At 37.9% G+C, this 21155-nt stretch overlaps 3 protein-coding genes, 2 non-coding genes and 1 pseudogene across 5 annotated transcripts; 1 reads left to right on the top strand and 5 right to left on the bottom strand.

The window, feature by feature from the left end:
- Positions 1–1314: 1314 nt before the first annotated feature.
- Positions 1315–7874, bottom strand: LOC121792961 (probable transmembrane GTPase FZO-like, chloroplastic). Its single transcript, XM_042191109.1, has 11 exons — positions 7254–7874; positions 6336–6880; positions 6160–6228; positions 5229–5423; positions 4538–4669; positions 3869–3955; positions 3322–3756; positions 3062–3229; positions 2396–2620; positions 2109–2224; positions 1315–1693 (listed from the first exon to the last, which is right to left on the bottom strand). The coding sequence occupies exons 1-11, from the start codon at positions 7741–7743 to the stop codon at positions 1408–1410; spliced, it is 2748 nt and encodes a 915-aa protein (XP_042047043.1). The 5' UTR covers positions 7744–7874; the 3' UTR covers positions 1315–1407.
- A 693-nt stretch (positions 7875–8567) lies between these two features.
- On the bottom strand, positions 8568–10356 carry LOC121769314. Its single transcript, XM_042166085.1, has 5 exons — positions 10251–10356; positions 10045–10164; positions 9836–9958; positions 9236–9493; positions 8568–9136 (listed from the first exon to the last, which is right to left on the bottom strand). The coding sequence occupies exons 1-5, from the start codon at positions 10293–10295 to the stop codon at positions 8687–8689; spliced, it is 996 nt and encodes a 331-aa protein (XP_042022019.1). The 5' UTR covers positions 10296–10356; the 3' UTR covers positions 8568–8686.
- Positions 10357–10683: 327 nt separating this feature from the next.
- TRNAH-GUG lies at positions 10684–10755 on the bottom strand. The gene has a single exon. It is a non-coding gene; the product is annotated as a tRNA-His (tRNA).
- A 523-nt stretch (positions 10756–11278) lies between these two features.
- Positions 11279–11350, bottom strand: TRNAH-GUG. Its single transcript has one exon. It is a non-coding gene; the product is annotated as a tRNA-His (tRNA).
- A 252-nt stretch (positions 11351–11602) lies between these two features.
- LOC121780208 lies at positions 11603–17410 on the bottom strand (annotated as a pseudogene).
- A 1124-nt stretch (positions 17411–18534) lies between these two features.
- On the top strand, positions 18535–20830 carry LOC121770793 (cytochrome P450 714C2-like). The gene is made up of 5 exons (XM_042167571.1): positions 18535–18842; positions 19217–19443; positions 19555–19799; positions 19879–20233; positions 20323–20830. The coding sequence occupies exons 1-5, from the start codon at positions 18560–18562 to the stop codon at positions 20746–20748; spliced, it is 1536 nt and encodes a 511-aa protein (XP_042023505.1). The 5' UTR covers positions 18535–18559; the 3' UTR covers positions 20749–20830.
- Positions 20831–21155: the final 325 nt, after the last annotated feature.

Raw genomic sequence — 21155 nt, 5'->3', positions numbered from 1 at the left:
TGTCCCAATTTTTGCCACAAAAGAAAAGACCAACAAAGCCTCCCTCAAGATTAATTTGATGTCCAAGTGTTGTTTCAAACCACACGACAATATATTTCACCATTTTATGCCAGTTTTGAATCCATTGTCCCAATATTTGTGTGCTTATATTTCATTATATATAAAAAAATATATTAAACCCGATTCCAGTTTGTTATTAAAAAAAAGTTACTCCTATTAAATACTAAAAAAATAATTATAGATCGTAATAAAAAAAATCCCAATTAAAGTTTGGGAAATAAGATAAAAACTAAAAAATTAGCACAAAAAATTTTGACGTGATCATTATTAGTATGGGAACACATATTCTAATAAAAAAATTTATAATTTTATTAAAATTTAAAATTACAAATATATATCAGTAGGCATTAATTGAGCTCATGAGCAAGAAATGCTAAGACAGCCTATGAAAGAATTGTAGCAAATGATGCAAAAAGAAAGGGAAAAAGTTGGGAATAAAATCGATATGATTATAGGGATAGATTCTTGATTTTGTTGTTTTGTGGGTACAAACGAGTATACCTTATTACGATAGATTAATTTCCTAAAAGTGATGCTACATAATGTCATGTTATCTTTTGTGATTGTCCATTTTTATTTGTGTTGTCTTTTTGCTAATCAACCAAACAATGGATTTAATAAGTGATCACAATTTATAATCCAAAGTAGAGTTTGTGTTCTCAGCATTAGAGCTATTTTTGGTCCATTGAATTTGAAAGAGGGGATGGAAAATAAATAGTACAAGACGTGATCAATATCCTAATTTTATCTTTAAGAACATTGTCTACATTTGATTTGATTAATTCATGTACGTTATAACTACATTTGTGACACTGCCTAGTGTTTGTACACTGCACACTGATAAAAAAAAATAAAGCGAATTTCATGGTTAGGTTAGTGTATATTTCATGTTTTTATCTTATTTGGCCTTCATTGTAGGTACTAGATTTTGTTATCTAGTTATATACAATCAATCTTTGATAGTTGTTACCACCAAATTGAAATAAACAATGATGGTGCTATTTGATTCTTTGGCTTTTCCTTTGTGTTATCAAATCAAAACCTTATCAGTAGTGAATGCATATGCAAACTATTCTTTAATTCATTCACACAAAGCAAAATCTTCCCCCTTGGGTATTTTTTGCTCATAAAATGCACACAATTATCATCAACTTTTTGCTTAAAATAGATATCTTTCCTTTTTGACCACATAGTGGAGCCTTTTTGTTTTCTGTGGTCACAGATTGTAAACCAGAGAGAGAGAGAGAGAAGACATCACCACAAACTAGTAACAAAAATATTGAACAAAAAATAATTTATTCTTCATCACAAAGCATAAACCTACAACAATTTAACAAAGGTTTAGTGCTACCTTGGTACATGAAAGTTCTGGATTTCAATTTGTAATGTTTCAAGTTTTTTCTGTATTGCTGCCAACTCTTCTTGAGTTCCCAACAGTTTATTCAGCCGATCTTGCGCCGCTTTTTTATATGGTGTACCGATAAGTGTTACAAAGTTCGATAACCTGCTCGTAGCCTCAGCGAGGTCCCTCTGCATTGCTTCTTCGAGCTCACGAGCTAGGGCATTGGCAGTTCTCTTCACTTTGTCCACGACCTGTCGCCTCCGGCTGGGGAAATTCGAAACTGCCAACAGCCTACATGAAAGACATTACACCAATCAGCGTAGAGTATTGAAACGCTGAGAGCAATGAACGTTTATATCCATTCTTGCCTACCTACGACACAGGCATACAACAAACATAAATTAAGTACTCCAGTTCATATCATATTTGAAGGTTCCAGTATTCATTTAAAATGAACGATGTTTAGTTTGCAGATTGATTTCGTACAACGTTGAAATGTAGCATTCAGAACAAGAAATATGGAACTGAGAGACACTTTGTGTGCAGGCAAAACCTAAGCCAAGCCGCCCCATTGCATTCTAACAGAAACCAGTTAATGAATGCTGAGATCAAATCTATTCTCATTGTTATTGCCTCTATTGATGTTAAAGCAAACCACACAAATCCTGAGAAACGATGATAAACAGTGAGGTTGAGATTTGCATACCCTCCGGCAGAGCAAAGGCCTAAAGCAAGAAGATCTTCTTGTGTGGTGGGCAAAACAGATGTCAAAAGTGATGCAGACAGGCCAGCTGCCCCCAATCCGCCGAAAGTACCCAAGAGCTGTAAATCAAAGAACAGAACGGCAGTAGCATTGTTAGACCGAGTCATCAGATAAGCCACATATACATATCAGATTAGTTAACCAATATGCTTAATAGAATAATAACATTTATTGTCTTGGCACCAAATGAGAGCTGCGGTTACAATTTAAAATGAATTTCAAGATCTTACCGCTTCACGAATCTCTTGTTCAAACAGTTTAGAAGCAGCAGCTGCACTAAAATCTCTAATAACTGCTCCACCTAGTTCATGTTTTGTCCTTAGCAGCTCACTGGCCTCCAGCTGGGAGGTAGACCGAAAAACTGAAGGCCAACGTTTCTCAAATGATTCTTTGTATAGATTTCCTTTGCGGGCATTGCTCGACTCTAACCACATAGCATACTCCCCAAGCAGTTTCTGGATGCCAACAATTTTTTTTTTCAGAACAAAAAGTGTGTATGAGGATATTGCTAGCATGGAGTACAATAAATAAGAGCGAAAGCTATTATAGTGCAGGCTTCACATGAATTTAAGTATTCACGAAAAAAGATATCCGATTTAAGTCTACAAAGACATTCTAGCTAACAGGGAAATAGGTCTTTGCATGTACTGGCTGCATCATCCATTATTTTAGTACAATTAACTACGACCCAAGCCAATCTGGTACTAAGCCCCACAGCTCTCGTTACTATTCAGGAACCATATTTAGTAATAACATGACTTTTATGTAACACAAACTCGAAATATCAAAATCTAGTGTCTCTATTTCGGCTGGAAGAAAATGTGGAGCGTTGAATTGATAGAACTTATAATCGAGATTTAGCCTAACATGAGCATATAACAGAAACATGTACTCACTTCAGCTTCCGAGGCAGCAGGGTCAATAATTTCACTCCGAAGACTTAAGGTCACTGACATCTTGGAAGATTTATCTCCACTGAGAACAAATGAAGCAACAAGGTCAAGATTTGATAATTGCAGGGTAGACTCTGCAAGTTTGATTGCACGCGCTTGTGTATTATCAATCTGCATTTGTTTTGTCCACCAAGAATAACATAAGCATGCAAAAATTTAAAATCACAGAAAGCAATATGTGATTCACATGGATTCTGTTATACCAGAGATAAAATTTGTTTCCTCCAAGAAATGCTCTGAGTTTCCAGTTGCAGCGTATACTCTTCTACACTACTTAGAAGATCATTCACAAACACCAAGTCCTCTTCAGCCTTATGGCGCTCCTCGCTGACAAGTTTTTGACAAGCAGATAGTAGCCGCTCAGAAATCTTAACGGGCGTTTCCAGCTTGAGCTTTATTCTTGTAATCCCATTATCTGTTGAAGTGTCCAAAAAGCTAAATAGATACTTTTCAAAACTGGAGAAGTTGTTAGCCCCTGGATATGGAGTATTTGATAATTGTTCTTGCTCTTCAACACCGTAAGGAGCAGAAACTTTTGCTTCAAGAGTACTCCGAGCGGATACAGGATATAGCGTGACATGATCAGAATTCAGCATATTCTGTATGTTTTCCTTGATGAACGCTAAAGCTTCTTCAAGCTGCATAGAAAGACTAAATTGGCTGAATTTTAAAAATAAATGCTCTCTCTGCCGCACAATAAGAGCACACTTCCTACATATAGAGGATTGAATAGTAGATAATGGCTCAAACCTCATCTGCACTACGATACAGGTCAGACTTATTTAGCACAAAAACAACTTTTTTCTTCCATTGTTGAATATAGCGAAGAAAAGCAACCTACATAAACATGAGAAGCCGATATTAGCAAGCCAAAGAGAAAGAAAAGAGGGGGGAATAAACGTATATGAGGATATCAATGGAGGCAATGAACCACCAAAAGGAATTACTGCAAAGAAAGTAAATAATAGTTGGACATTCGGAATTAACACAATTTCTTAAAACAAGGACAACTGGAAATCAATCTAAAGAAAGTTAAGGTGCCAAAATTACAAAATAAATGAAGCATGTAATATTTCAGGAAAGGCCCCAAAGTTGCATATTGAAAACCATTAGTTCCGCCTGTAAAAGAGAGATACAAAATTTTCAGGGCAGTCAGATGGCATATTTTGTCCCACATAATCATCATGAAGTATTTTCAGGGATGAATTAATATGGCCATGATCAGGCTATCTATACTATGAATTATTGAGCTGAGGTAGCAACAGCACACAAACACAGCCCACGAGTTTTGGAAAGTCCCACAAGTCATGAGTGAAAGTGAACTGATGAAGTCATTACAATTTTGTACTTATAAATCAAGATATTATAAATAGTAAACCAGAATGCAGGATTACACCAGCAGCAGCAAATAGTTCATACCTCACTCTCAGTCAATGGTCGGTCAGCTGACATGACGAAAATAAGTAAATCTGCACGAGGGACGAATTCCTCAGTGAGCCGTTGTTGCCTTTGAAGAATCACATTTGTCCCAGGAGTATCAACGATTATCATCTGCTTGGGGGAGGGGGGCAAAAAGGAATATCAAGCCTGATAGTTGAGACATGTTTGGAAGACATTTAGAATTTATGAAGCCAAACCAACCAAGTCAAATCTCCAGATGGTGAAAGTAACTACTGAAGGATGAAAACTGCTTATCCTTCCCCAAAACAATGAATCCCCGTTAAAGTAAAATTTTAGAAAGTCATCTTGGTACTTTAGTGTTGCATGATAGGCTGACAATTAGGACTGATGCAGCAACGAAGATAAGAAGAAAATAAAGGACAGTTAGGCTAAAAAATTCTGTGAAATCATATCTAAGTGTTACAAAAAAACTAGTTACTGCAGATGATAGAGTGTTCAAAACACCAATTGTTCAATCCCAGAACTACTGACCAAACTCTACTATAAGAACACAATTTCAGTGGACAATAACTTTTTGCCTACGCAAAAACTGAGGGCATGTAGTGAGTGTGAAATGAAAATTTGAAGTGAAACCTTCAACACTGGACAGATCAATATAAGACAAATACTTTTTTTCTCCTGAGACACTCCTGGGCTAAGAGGAACTCACTTCTTTCAGAATTGGTGCAGGTATATAGCATATATATTGACCATCAGGATGCCTTTCACACCGCTGCTCGCTAATTTCTGAATCATCATAGCGTAGAAAAGTAATCTCGTTAGTTGTAGGAACAACCCCATCCTTCAAGTATCTTTGCCCAAGAAGAGCATTGATGACACTCGACTTTCCTGAGTTGAATTCTCCCTGGTGAAATCATGCAAACAAAAATCTTAGCAAGGCTCCCTGTGTAGTCTAGAAAACGGAAGTTATGTTGGTCCTTGCAGTAAACAAGTAATGCACACTTAGATCATGGAAAGAATAATTGGTTGAGTAATAAAAAAGGAACACCAAATAGACCTGGCAATCATACAGAATCGTGACCGAAGCTAACAGGAAGAATACATAGCCGAATCTTTGTGTCAGAGATAGAATAATATCCTTTTCCTATTTACTATTTCTTCCTTCTTCATTTTCTCCTGTTTGGGGGAGTGTTAAGTAAAAAAAGGAAAATATAAATCTTGCGAGTATCAATAATAAAGCTTAGAAGTCTTCCTACTTAAAGTCAATTCTACTTTAGATGGAAATGAACAAATACCACTTATTTGTCAAAAGCTCCTTCCGATATATAAGATCTGGTTCATTATATCATGAGCAAGCTCATGACATGTAAGACTACCAACAAATGGTTAAATATAAGACTACCAACACATAACCTCTAAAAGTTTTTTGATCAAGCAATGGGAAGAATTAAAACCTCACGAAAAGAATATGTGGACCAAATCTATGTTTCACCAGATAAATTTTTCTCACAAGCATATAATGGCTGGAGGCTAGTTGAACTAACTTCTAACTAATAACAAAAAATGCATTATGAATTTTAGAGCCGATACCCAAGTATATCCGTAGAATCAGAATTGGTTGAAGTTCAGCACACAATTACCACTATAACCATTGAAAATGGCTCGTCAAGTTGAGAAACGGCATCTTTGAGAAGTGAGACATCCCCCATCTGACATTTTAGATTTAAAAGTTACATTAGTTGTAGCCTAAAGACAAGCAGCATAATGGAATATGATCGATCATAACTACCAAAGGTTTTTAGCAATGAAGGATCACCAGTGGTGCAGCTCTTTCGATAACACTAGTAGCTTCAATCAAAATCGTTCGCTCTTTCTCTAGTAACTGTTGTTCTCTCTCTTCCAATCTCGTAAAACCACCAATCATCTTTTTCCCATAAAAACCATTCTGTGTGTCTGTAGTTTTGATATTTTCAAAGCTTTGTCCTATGTCGTCTACTTTTGCATTTGATGCATACTCACTGTGAAATAACTTACTCGATCCATCTTCTCCCAACAATTTCAATTCATCCACTGAAACAACTACACCACTAGCTCCTGAGTTTAGCGAATGCAGTGATATTTCATCTTTAGGAGAATCAAACATGATAAAAATTGGAATTTTTATGCTCCCTGATATGGAGCTTACGAGCTCCTCAGGAGAAGCATCTCCTTTCAGAGTAAAAATAAGAAAATCAGCACCCTCAGAAACGGAGGCATCTAATGCAGCATCATAAGTTTGGACGTTTCTAGCTACCAAAGGAAGCATCACTGAATCAGTTCTCGCATCCATCATTGTATTTCTTGCCACAATAGTAGGCAGACCTATCAAATAAAAAATACTACCAAATTAACAAGAATCACCCCCAAAACATGTGAAAAATCATGGCATATTATAAACGCCAAAACAACTTAATTCAATAACAAACAGATAAATGCGGAGCTAAGTAAAACACGAATAAGTCAAAATTAGATTCATGTTTCTGACATTCAAAAATTCACCACCGTATCTTTCAAACATGAACTATACTAAAATTGGAATTAAGATTTCCACGGATCCAAACACATTACGCTAGAAATGAACTGTATGTACTGCAAAATTAGCTAAGCAGACACTCTTTTTGCAGATCTCGCAATACGCGATAAATAATGACCGATGAAATCAAGCTCAAGCCACAGAGAAATTATACGCGCTCACCTTGATCAGAAAGCACGACGCCATTAGCACCAACTGCGGCGGAAATATCGACGCGCTCATCGATCAACAAATAAGCACGGTCTCTGATCACAGATTTCAGCAGACACGCCGCCTCATACAGCTTCTTCCCACTGCCTGCGCCTCCAGAGAGCACCACAATCCCTACTCTATCCGAAACGGCGTCGTCTACGAGATCGATAACCGCCTTTTCATCCCTAGCCAAGTCGTCGGAGCTCAGCCGGAGAACGAGATTCGGCACTCTGATCTCCGGACGCTTGTATCCGCCGGGAAACAAACTCCTCGGCGGATCCTGGCTGATAGAGCTCGATATTACTGCATTCCTTCCATATAGGTCGCCGGAGCGAGCGTAGAGAGAGGTTCGCGGAGCTCCGCGGCTAGGAGGAGCTCGTGGAGAAGATTTTTTGTGGAAGAGGAAAAGGTGAGGGCAGAGGTGTGTGAAAGTTAATGGAAACAATGAAGATATTACCATAGATTTGACTGTGGCGGCGGTGGTGCTGCGGCGGCGAAAGAGGTGGCGGTGGAGAGTAGAAAATTAGCACGAATTTCGCATGTATTTTTTATGGTTGTGGTGATGAGCGTTGGAGTGTTATCCACAGATTTCTGGAATTCTTTTTTATTTTATATTTTATTTTATTTTATTAATATCGTTGAGGAAATGGGATTTTGTGAATTGCGGGAAGATGTTTGTATCGTTGGCTCGTGCGAATCAAAGGGTTTTCAATCTTTCTTGGTGGGGTCCTATCTATTAGATTCCATTATTGATTAATTATTATGTTAATGTATAATATAAATGCTTGTAGATCTATAATTTGTACTACTACTAGTTTATGGGTAGTGAAGACTTTGTTTTAATTTTGAAATTTCGAAATAATAATTTTATACTCACATTCTGTCTGCTAATACATCTTATTTTGTCATTTTAATTTATCTATATTCATTTATCACATTTTACTTTTACTATACATAATACAAGTATATCACACATTCTATTAATACATTTCCACCACAATCCTTCTCATTTACTAAAACATGAGCCATCCAAAATTAAGATATGTATTGACGGGCAAAGTGAATCATGTTTTTGTGATGACACAAGCTTTTGTATAAGAATTATGGTGTATATAGAAATAAATAAAAAAGATAGATTGGTAGGGACTTCAATTTCAATTATGTTCCTGAATTATATGATTAGCTACATTGACTGTCCTTTTTTAATTGATCATTTCAAGAGGCGGTTATATATAATATCCATTTGACAATCTTAAGTTACTCTCAATAATTTGATGCAACTTCTTCATCCAGAAACACAATAATATAAGCACATTTCAATGTTTGTCTCAAAATACAGAAACTGCAATAATTTATAACGAATTCCAGAAGCAAACAATCATATCCCAACGAGCAGCCTAAGCCTACTCTTGTTCTTCTTCATCAAAGCACTCATCCAAGGATTTGGAGAATCCTAACATGTCTGCGTAGGGTGTTCTGAAGCTCCCATCTTCCTCTTCACCACCTTCTCGTGGAGACGAAAAATCGAGCTGCATTCCCCTCAGTAAGCTCTCGTAAGAAGATGAGAGGTCCTGTGATGTCAGCTGGTGGTACTCCACAAGCTGATGCAGGCACTGGTTTTCCCTGGTCAAGTTTGCATTCTCGTTCGCCAGCCTTGATTTCTCTGCAAGAAGCGCTTCGAGTTGAAGCCTCACCAGGTCGTCGTCGTCAGTCCCTTCCCCTAGCCCATCACGAAGCTTCCTGTTCTCCTCCTCCAACAGCCCACATCTCTCCTGCATAAAGGCCATATCCGATCTGATCGACTTCAGCTCCCTAGCCATGCTCGCTGCTCGTGTCGCCATGGTGATTGCCAGCTGTGGGAACACAACATTAGTTAATCCTATTCTAATTAATCAATCCAACAACCACAAACTACATTGTTTTTCAAGAAATTTGATGATAAAGATACCTACATTTTTTGCTTTCTTGATCTTCTCCATTTCTTTAGAGCCCTTTTTGTTTGCCTCATGTGCAGTTTCTTCATCTTGATCATCGTTACATTCCTCCGAATCCAGCTTTCGCTTCAATCCCCTGTTATCAATGTTGTCATCATCTTGTTTCTTATCAGCTTTACTCTCTTCCTCAACAGAATCTTCTCCTTGTTTGGCTTTCTCAATGGTGGCATGTAAGATTTCACTCAATGTCGGCTGTTGGGCTAGACTTCTAGCTCCCTGGAAAATGAAGACCACAGGTATCAACACAGACTCACACAGACAACACATGAATTACTACTAACATTCTAATGAAATCAATGAGTTTGGTTAATTGAACACATATTCACAGATAACTCATCAATTATTACTAACATTCTATTGAAATCAATGAGTTTGGATAATTCAATTTTGATGTTGCTAGCAAGAGTCATTATTGTACAATTAGGTTAAAACGGATGAGAATTCAACACAAAACAATAGGAGAAAATTCACACAAAGTCTGAATCAAATGCCCTAGCATGAAACTCATTCAAATTAGGATTTCACACTAAGAAAACTGCAATTGAGTTGGAGTGCTACCTCAAGAGCAGTCTCGAGATTACTAGAGAGATGAGAAAGAGACTGAGCGACTGAATCGAACCCTCTCAGCAAAAGCAACGAATCCTCCTTCAACCTATCCGCATGATTTGCAGCTTCGGAACTCTAAATTTGGAAACAAGCACAAATCAGCTCCAATCTAGCCATCTAGGGTTAATTAGCTACGAAATCAATCAACAAAAAAGGCTCACCGATTTCGGCTTCTGATTCTGGAGAAGCGTGTCGACGCGGCTGTTGAGAGTGTTCCAGAAGCGCTTATCGGAAGGACTGAACAACGGAGGAGAAGAAGAAGCCATTGAAAATCGATGCGCCTGTTGAGAAGCACAACTGAATTATCAGCGCTGGATCACTAGATTTTGATTTAAATGAAGAGCGTTGTAGATTTAAAAACCAGTACCTTGTGGAGGGAAGCAGGGGATGGAGATTCAACTGAAGTTGCCATTAGAGAGCTCTCTTCGGATTTGGAGAGAGAGTTTTGAAGAGAGAGGAGAGGTAACGGATAGTTTGGGAGATATCCAATTTAAATACACAAAGATATGCCAACGTTCTTATAATCGAACGGCTCGTATTTTCTGAAACAAATAGAAATATTTCCCATGGAAAGAAATAGATACTCGTATTAATTAAATTGGTGTATATACAAGTAAAATTTGTTGGAAAACATTAATGAATCTAGCAAATATTAAATGAAGTATTTTGATAAAGGGAAAATTAAATACAGTAGTAATTTGAAATTGGAAAAAATAAATATTGAATTAAGTATTTAGATAAAGGGAAAATTAGTAGTAGTAATTTGAAATTGAAAAGCATAAGCATAAATAAAAACAATGTGTGGCTGCTGGGATTCGAGCCCAGGTCTCCACGGCCACAACGTGGAATTCTTACCACTAAACTATAGCCACATTATTGATGATCAAACTTAGTTCAATTTAATTATTGTATAAAATATTTTGATATTGAAATACGAATATATTTGGACAATAGAATTAGATGCCGTTTGGCTAAGCATATTTCCGACAATTTTACTACTCCGTATAAGATATTCAAAAATTTATAAGATGCGAATGAAAAAGATGAATTGATGAACTTAAAGTTTTTGAGAGGTTATAAGTTGTTGGAGACTTGGAGATGTTGATAAATTTATTATGTCAAACACTTTTCAAGAGCTTAATAGCTTAGTCAAACACCCTCTTCATTTAGTGATTTATGGAGTAGTATTTTTTTTAGCATTTACAAAGAGAGAGAAGAAATAAATACGAAAAGAATTATCTTTCAAAATTCTATGACGAAGACTTCGATCAAGAATCGAAAATTTTGCATAAAAAATTGAGCCTCAAAATGTTCTATTACAACCTCGAAATCAAAGGCAAAAGTATATTCTCAAGAAAAAGGGAAAGAAAAAAATAAACGAAGCAAAATTATTTTTGTGGCTGCTGGGATTCGAGCCCAGGTCTCCACGGCCACAACGTGGAATTCTCACCACTAAACTACAGCCACTTTGTTGTTACAGCTCTTCTCAGTATACCTATATAAACAAAACCTTAAGAATTTAATGTGATATGGTTAAAATTATTATTTGCGTTTTATCTCAAAGTTCTACCATAAGATGATAAGACTATTTTTAGGCATATGATTAAACAAATTATTCATGAAAAAAAGACCATTTTAGCTAAAAATGAGTTGCTAGCGATGAATCACAACATATTTAGTTAAACCGATAGGTCGGAGTTTGAATCACTATAAGCACCGATGAGTAAATGAAGACCATTAATACAATGCCTTCATTTTGTTTAGTCGATGGCAACATTATCCTCTTCTTCTCTTCTCTTCTCTTCTCTTCTCTTCTCTTCTTCACCAGTAATCACCACAGGAGCAAACGCCATTCTCAAAATGGTGATACCGGTTCGTGTCCCTCACCGTGATCTGTCGCTCAGCGATCTTCGATATCAGCTTGATCGCAACGTGGCAATCCTCACAGACACGTATATTCTTCGTAACCCTGATTGGCGTCCCCGGCCTGCTATTGATGAGCACAAACACAATGGCCAACTTCTCGCTATGCACCGCCAAATGGTTCTCCTTATCCTCCTTCTCCACATTGTGCAGGGCCGTCTCTGTTCTGGGAACGTAACCCGATTCCTTCATTTTCGCCACCAAGACCTCCAACGCTTCGTATATCTCCTTCGACTGGTGGTGAGATCGATCACCAGCATGGAACGTGTGGACTTGATCACGAAGCTCTACATTGCTCACGCCGGGCACTTTCTTCAGTCCTCTGTCCTTCATGATCGTTCGAACCAGAGTTACATCGCTCGATCTCCCAGCCTTGGCGTATATGTTTGATAACAGGACATAGTAGCAGGATTGATGTGGAGCCAATTCGAATAAACGATCAGTTGCTGCTACACAGATATCCATGTTGTTGTAGACATGGCAAGCATTCAGTAGAGCTCCCCACACCCTATCATTAGGCTCCACCGGCATGTCCTTAATCCGAGCATACGCCTCATCAACGAGACCAGCACGGCCAAGTAGATCAACCATACAAGTAAAGTGTTCAACTCTCGGAGAAATATTGTACCTCTCTGTCATCATTCTGTAATAATTGCGTCACTCTGCTAGTAATCCCGCGTGGCTGCAAGCTGAGAGAATCGAAACAAACGCTATGGAATCCGGGATGATACCTAAATCCTGGATTTTCGAGAATAACTCAACAGCTTCGTGGCCTTTCCCACTCCTTCCATAGGCAAACATCATTGAAGTCCAAGAACAACATCCTTGATTCTCATTTCCTCGAACACTCTCCTCGCTTCAACTAAGCACCCACACTTCGCATACATATCAATCAAGGCGTTCTCCACGGATAAATTAGGTTGCATCCTCTTCAATTTAACGAAACCGTGGATTCTCTTCCCCAGTGACAGAGCAGAGAGATCGCCACAAGACGGAAGCACACTAGCGATAGTGATCGAATCAGCTTCTATCCCTCGTGCCTCCATCTCCGCGTAAAGCTCAACTGCCTCATCAGACATGGAATGGTTCGTATAAATCGAAATCATCACATTCCATGCCACCAACTCCTTCGAATCCATATTCACGAATATTCTATTCACAAACATGACATTTTCGACACTGGTGTCAGTCACAGCCGGAGACAGGCTAGCCATAGTTCCGGAATCATGACGCACACCTAACATCTCCATCTCTTTGCACACCTCCAACGCTTCATCGAATCTCCCATTCTGCGCATATCCCGCCACTAAAGAGTTCCAAGACACAATATCCCTAAACGGCATCCCATCAAAAACCCGCCTCGCCTCCACCAAATTCCCACATTTCCCGTACATCGCAACAAGGCCGTTACCAGAAAACAGATTCAAATCAAGACCCTTCTTCACGGCGGGAGAATGCATCTGCACCCCAAAACGGATGTTATCCGAGGCAGAGCAAGCTTTCAGGACACACAGGAACGTGTAGTGACCGGGGGAAACCTCGGAGCCCAGCGTGATTTTGTACATGAGAATCGCGTCTTCGTACAAATGGTTGTTGACGTAGCTCCTGATCATGACGTTGCAAATGACGCTGTTTCTCTCGGGAATTTTGTCGACCACCTTGCAGGTGGAATCGGGTCTGCGGCGGGCGGCGTAGGAGCGCATCAGATTGATGGCGAGGGAGGTGTCGGAGCATAAATTGGGGTCGGAGATGATGCGGGCGTGGAGCTTTTGCAGTGTGTTGATGCCGGGGTGCTTGTCCAGTGAGAGGATGATGGAAGCTTCTGCGGTGGAAGTGGTGGTTTTAATTTGGCGGGAAAATTGTCTTAACGGTTTTCATGATTTACTAAGACACTCTATATTACTAATTTACTATACTCCAAATTGTTTCGATATATTATGGTTAAAAAATCCATCAAAGAATGATATCAGTATTTTCTGGCAATATTTTTTATTTTATTGTTGTAGAATGATGGTGTTAAAGAAAATAAATTAGTATTATTAGAATTTGAACTTGAACGATTATTTACTGTTAATATTAAAATAGATTGTTTACTTAATGAATAATTTATTACTAGTATAGTTAATAGAGATCAAATTTATTATAGTTATATAAAAACAATCTCTTCAGTTCTCATTTATTATTCTTGTTCGATGAGATTAATGTATCTTCAATTTTATTACTATTTTAATTGTTGCAGTTTATATTCTACAGTTGGTTGTCTTTGTGTTTTTACTAATTTTGTAATAGTCAAATGCTTTAACTATCTTTATTATGAATAATTATATTATTATTAAAAAGTTATACTTCCTCTATTCTTAAAAAATAAATAACATTTGAAACGACATGAGTTTTAGTGCCAATATAAAGAAGAGATAGAAAGAAAAAGTAATTAGATTATTATTACTTATTAGTGGAGAATGAGGCTCACTTTATTAAAGAAAAAAGAAAATTTTTAAATATAATTCATCTATTCTAAGGAATATTCTAAAATGACCGTCTATTTTTAATGGATAGAAAGAGTATATAAAAAGATATAATTGGGTTAGGATAATAACGAGAATGAGAATATAAATAAATAAAGTTAAAAAAAGTTGATTGACTGACTATTAGCTTATTATATATTCATGACGTCAGAATTATTTTTTTCTCTATTTCAATCTTAATTTGTTCTCTTTTTATGTTTTTCTAATTTTCTTTTCATTTTTCTGTTTTACTAGTATATTTTATGTGAAATAGATTCCTTTTTAAAATTATTATTCATAATATTATAGTTGTGTTATTGACTTGTCGTAAATGGTAAATACCCACAAACCATTGTGTTGTTTTATTGACAGTATTGACTTTTATCAATGTTACTTCTAATGACATCCAAATTCTTTTTTCTTTTATTATTCGTCAATATGACCATATCTCTCGCAGTCTTCAACTATCCATATTGCAGTTATTTTCATCGACGTTATCAAAAAAAAAACTCTAAGCTCTGTCAAACGCATGTTTAGTTTATAATTTGGTTTGTGTACGCAATGATGAATTGTATTCTTAATTTCTTGGGTTTAATTAGTAGGCATCAGTCATCATTAACTTAATCACCACATATTGTATATTGGTCTCTAAACAGCTTATTGGATAATATATGCCAGATTGACAGGTTATTTGAAATAAATAAAACTAGATGTGATATATAAGTTGATATCATATTGCATCATGCTTCCCCATGACTTCGATTACACTTAAGATAGAATCACAAGAAAGCATTAAATAACACTAAAATATCAAATTCCAGACGTTTAGATACTCTATCAACACCTTTTATTATATAAATACATGATCTCCACGGTTCTTATTATAATAAGAGCATCCACGGCGGTTGAGCACAGCCGTCCGTCCGTGCCAGCGGCGCGGCACCCGCTGCTCGCCGCTGGCACGGCGCTGCTCGATGCATCGAGCACGTCCGTGCCAGCGAGCAGCCCATGTGTCAGTCGTCCATTGGCCAACGCCAATGCCGTAGGCAATTTGATTTTTTTTAAAAAAATCAAATTTTAATTAAAAATTCCGATTAAAAAAAAATATTTTACCACTTCCCAAAAAATTATATCCATTTTCTATCCACTTTTAATTTATTTTTCAATTTTTTCCCCAAAAATACACATTTTCATTTATAAATACCTCCACTTCCACATCAAAAATTCACACCACACTACACAATTCTCATCTAAATTCTCTCATTTCTATAATTACAATTCTCAATCTTTCTTCCACTCACAACAAAAAATGTCCGGCTCCGGTGATCACCCCTCCGGCTCCCACGGTTGGAACCCCAATTGGTTCGGTTCACAACCATTTCCTAGTCCAGAGACGGAATATTCGGCCCCTCCTCAAACCCAAGGTTCGCAAGTTCCGAGTGGCTACCGGCCTTATCCAATCGACGACCAAGATGCCCCCGATGGCCAACACGAGTAGACACCCGAACCACCCATACCTAGAGCGGGAGGGAGCGGCTCCTCTCAAACTCCTCATCTTCCTACTCATGGTGTCCGCACCCCGTACACTCCGGGGGAGATGGAGTAATTATTCAAAGCGTACTTGTCAATCCCCGAAGATCCGGAGGTTGGCACAAACCAATCCAGTGACCATTATTGGTGGCGCACTGTCGCCGGTACAATCAAAACCGGCCGGCTGGAACAATCGAGCGCAACGAGAGTATGGTGTGCAATGCCATATACAGAGCCAACGAAGAAATCCAAAAGTTCCAGGGGTATTACCTCCAGGAAGAGCGGTCGGCGGGGAGCGGCCGGAGCGAGCTTGACATCATCAGTTCCGCCTTGGCGACCTACCAATCCATGAACTACAAGCCGTTCAAGTAACTCAACATTTGGCAGGTGACGCGGGCTCATCCGAAGTATAGGGGAGGCATATCATCCTCCTCTAGCTCCTCCTCCAAAAGGTCAAGGTCGGTATCCCTATCCGACGCCGGCACAGAGGATGTGGCTAGTCAACTTGCCGGAGCTAACTTGGGTAGCCCCGACGCCGGCCTGAGTAGTTCCCAACGCCGGCCGCAAGGAAGGAAGAAGGCGGCGGCCAACCGCCCCCGCTCCCGCTCCCTATGTGTCACCTCAACCCCCACCAACTCGTTGTGGGGGATTTTGGCCCAACTCAATTTGGCCGATAGGTCAACTATGACCCCCGAGCAACTTCGATCGCATGTGGCGATGATACGGGGTCTCCAAAGAACATTGGGAGTAGAGCCGGATGAATAGTCATCCACAGGGGTAATTTTTTTTAGGTGTTTAATTATGTAATTTTTAATTTTTAGGATTTTAATTATGTAATTTTTAATTTTTAGTATTTTAATTATGTAATTTTTAGTATTTTAATTTATGTAATTTTTATTTTTTTTGTAATTTGTAATATTATTCCGGGTATTTTTAATGCATTTTAATTTTGTGGAAATGTTTTTATTTAAATTGAATAATAGAATGGTGGGACCCTTGAGCTTGTCCTTGCGGAAGAGCACGGATGTGGGTCTTGTGCTCTTGCCTAAGAGCGGGGAGTAAAAGTGGGACCGGGCCCACATCCGTGCTCGTTGGCAAGAGCACTGATGTGGGTGCTCTAATGCCTGCAAGGCTGCAAAATATTACTACTACCACTTGAAGAATCACTACAAAAAAGTGGAGTATTTTTTAAGGTCACGATGCAATTACTTGTGTTGGAAAATTTTAAAAAATAATAATAATTTAGGAAACTAGAGAAAGCATTCCTTAATTAAAGATAAATTAACTTAATCTTTTACTTTTTTTTGGACGCTTTCATTTGCATCCTCTAATATTAGTTGGGACACCCGCAATTATTTTCATATATGCATTTAATTTTAGCCCCTCTTAGCCTGGGAACGGATCCTCTGTTGTTCAAAAAAAGCACAGCACAATATGATGTGCATTAAACGCAGAGGAAATGGAATGAAACGCAGATATATAAGTTATTTTCATTTTCAACCTCTTTTTTCCTTTTATTATGCTTTAGGCACAGAGTATACAGAGGTAACAGAGCCACTGCATCTTCCATACTCCGCATAGTACACGTATCATTTTCTACAAAAGTTGGTTTTAATTTTTTTTATCACTAATTACTAAAAACTGATTTGTTTTATTGATATATTAATAAAATATGTAGTAATATATAAAATATATTATACAAATAATTATTAGTAATTTTTACGTTGAATACTTCTTTATACAATAATACTTCTTTTATAATACTCCGTAATATTTTAGATATAATAGTACTCCTACGCACTTAGTTTTATAGCATGGAATAGGTGTAATTATTTATAAACTATGTGTTATTGTAATATAGTACAAATATATACTGGACTACCATAAAAGAAACACAACAAAAGAAAAAATATTCTCTTATAAGTTTAAAAAATAATATCCAGCATATCAATAATAATAAATATTTATGTTAGTACTAATATTTATATGTCAAGTTGATTTTTACAAATTAGAATACAATGACTTCTACACGAAAAATAGACTAGTATGATAGGATTCTGGTGAATCAATTAACATCTTAAGAAGATAAAATAATAGATTTTTAGTAAAATTTTATCACTTTAATTTAGTTATTTACACCTTTGAATAATTCATCACATAAAATCATCTTATTTTAATTTTCTAAAAAATAAAATCAACTTTATTTATAGATTTGTACTTAACAGAAATTTAATTATTGATTATCATGCTAAATAATAATTCTTTACATATAGAATAATATTTCTATATGATAATAGTATGTATTTTTATGATATACTTTGTTTTATTACAATTACAATATATTTTTATAAATATATAAATAAAACAAATTAGTTTTTAGTAATTAATTATAAGAAAATTGAAATTAGAGACTTAGTAGCCCTCCAACCGTTGACAATTAATCTTAAATTGGGTGAATTAAGTAAGGGCTAAAAGAGGGAAAATTGTGGCTTAAACGTTCTTCTTATTATAGTCTACGCCTGCAAAAAAAATATTCCCATTTTGATGAATATTTATAATATGAATAAAAACTAACCAACACCTACTAGATCCACATGTTACACCTAAAATAATGAAGTTTTCAAAATATTGTCACTATAAAAGTTCTCCCTTATGTTACTTTCCTTCAAATATACAAACACAAAGAAACACAGCCAAAGCATCAACGCCGCATCGAGCTATGGCAACTCAATACCTGTGGAGCCTCCTAGCGGCGGTCGTCGCTCTCCGGCTTCTTTTCCTCATCTACAACGCCGTGGTGGCGCAGCCGCGGAAGCTGCGTTCCACCCTGCGCCGCCAAGGCCTGTCCGGTCCGCCACCGGCTCTTCTTCTTGGAAACATCATGGAGATGAAGAGGGCCCGGGACGCGGCCGCCAAGGTCGCCCCCGTCTCCGGCCCCCCGGCCGCTCACAACTGTGGCGCCGCGTTGCTCCCCTTCTTCGACGAGTGGAGGGAACGCTACGGTACTATTCGGTTTGGATTTTAGTTCGTCCTACAAATTTTAGTCTGTCCTGCAATTTTGAAAATTAGTACTAGTAAAAACAATAAAGTTTGTGTTTTTCCTTCATGAATAAATATGGTTATCAGTAGTAAGTATGATATTTTAATTGCAATATAAGATTCAATTTCACCAAACAAATTTCACTATAGGATAATGGAATAAATCCAAATTTGCTTGTTTTTTGGATGATATTTCAATTGTGTTTTGGCATGACATACCAAAACTTGACAAACATTATGGTTTTTCATGCAATATGGTCTTAATAAATAAAATACTAAGGGCAACAATCTTACAATACTTTTTTGCGTATTTAACTTACATTGTCTGATTTGGCAGGGGAAGTATTCGTTTTCGCACTAGGCACCACGCAGATCGTGCACGTGACCCAGCCGGAGATGGTGAAAGAGATCACGACGTGCACGTCCCTCGACCTTGGGAAGCCAACATACCAGGCGAAGGAGCGAGGCGCGCTGCTCGGACAAGGAATCCTGACCTCGAACGGACCTCATTGGGTCCACCAGAGGAAGATCCTTGCACCTGAACTCTTCATGGACAAAGTAAAGGTACAATACAAAAGTTTCCCATAAATATCCATGTCAGGGTTCAAGGATGCACATCTAAACTCAACATTAGTATGATATTGTAATTTTAACACTAATTACACATTATTTTAGGGGATGATTGAGTTGATCCAAGATTCGAGTATGTCGTTGTGCGATTCGTGGACGAGGCTAGTCGAGGAAGGTGGTGGGTTAGCAGAGATTAAGATTGATGAGTATATAAGGAGCTTCTCAGGAGATGTGATATCAAGAGCTTGTTTTGGAAGTAATTTTTCCAAAGGAGAAGAGATTTTCTTGAAACTAAGAGCCTTGCAAGAAGTTTCCTCCAGGAAAATCTTCGCCACTGGCACGGGCATGAGGTACGTCCAATTTCATATAGAAAGAGTGACAAATACCGAATACCGAATATTCGATCCGCGCCTAATAATGAGCACGCAGGCACCTTCCGACGAAGAGCAACCGGGAGGCGTGGGCATTGGAGAAGGAAATCAAGACGTTGATCCTGGACGTGGTGAAGCAGAGAGATGAGGCCGGATTCGAGAAGGATCTCCTGCAGATGGTGCTTGAAGGAGCGAGACAGAGTGATCTAAGCCACGAGGCAGTCGACCGGTTTGTGGTCGACAACTGCAAGAACATATACTTAGCCGGGTACGAGACCACTGCCGTGTCAGCCACGTGGTGCCTCATGCTCTTGGCCTCCAACCCGGACTGGCAGGACCGGATCCGCCATGAAGTGGCCAATGTCTGCCAGGGCCGGCTCCCTGACTACAAGGCCACAATGAAAATGAAACTGGTATGTTTCATTAATAATACTCCAATCACTATTATCTCAATTATATATGGTCGTATGAATGAATGTGTTTTGTGTTTTTTTTATTTCAGTTGACTATGGCGATCAACGAGTCGCTACGCCTCTACCCACCAGTGTCAGTGGTGTCGAGGGAGGCCCTTAAGGACATGAAATTCGGGAAGTTGAATGTGCCAAAGGGTGTCAATTTGTGGACATTGGTCACGACTTTGCATACGGACCCTGAGATATGGGGATCGGACTCGTATGAGTTCAATCCCGAGAGATTTGCGGATGGGGTAGCGGGCGCGTGCAAGTATCCCTACTTGTACATGCCCTTTGGGGTCGGACCCCGTCTCTGCTTAGGCCAAAACCTTGCTTTGATCGAACTCAAGATCTTGATTTCCTTAATTTTATCCAAATACTCCATTTCTTTGTCACCTATATATGTTCATTCCCCATGCCTAAATTTGGTTATTGAGCCCAAATTTGGAGTTCATCTTCTGGTTAAGCACTTGTAATTCTTGATTTTTACCAGTGTGGTGTATTTTAATCTGTTGTTTTCACCAGTCCCACTTTTTTTTACCATTACATTTTATTTTATGTGTGATTGACCATAATTCAACGAAATTTTATAAATTAAACGACAATTATTTTCTTAAGTAGTCATGAGGGGGTTAGTATGTGGACATATTCTTTGAACTCTTTATGTTTCAATAGCTTTTTTATAATTCTCAATTGTGACCAATTTTAATTCATTATTTTTCACTTACGGTGAATCGATTTAGGAAAAATAAATATACCGTCATCTATTCCAAACATAGATCAGCACTATATCATTTAATTTTATAAATTAAATGTTTTATCACATTTAATCTTGATCAAAGTCCTTTATTCTATGATAATTAATGACATATGCTCTCTTCCA

The sequence above is a fragment of the Salvia splendens genome, chromosome 2 (assembly GCF_004379255.2).
Source record: "Salvia splendens isolate huo1 chromosome 2, SspV2, whole genome shotgun sequence".
In the NCBI taxonomy this organism is placed as follows: Eukaryota; Viridiplantae; Streptophyta; class Magnoliopsida; order Lamiales; family Lamiaceae; genus Salvia; species Salvia splendens.
This window is presented reverse-complemented; position numbering and strand designations above follow the sequence as displayed.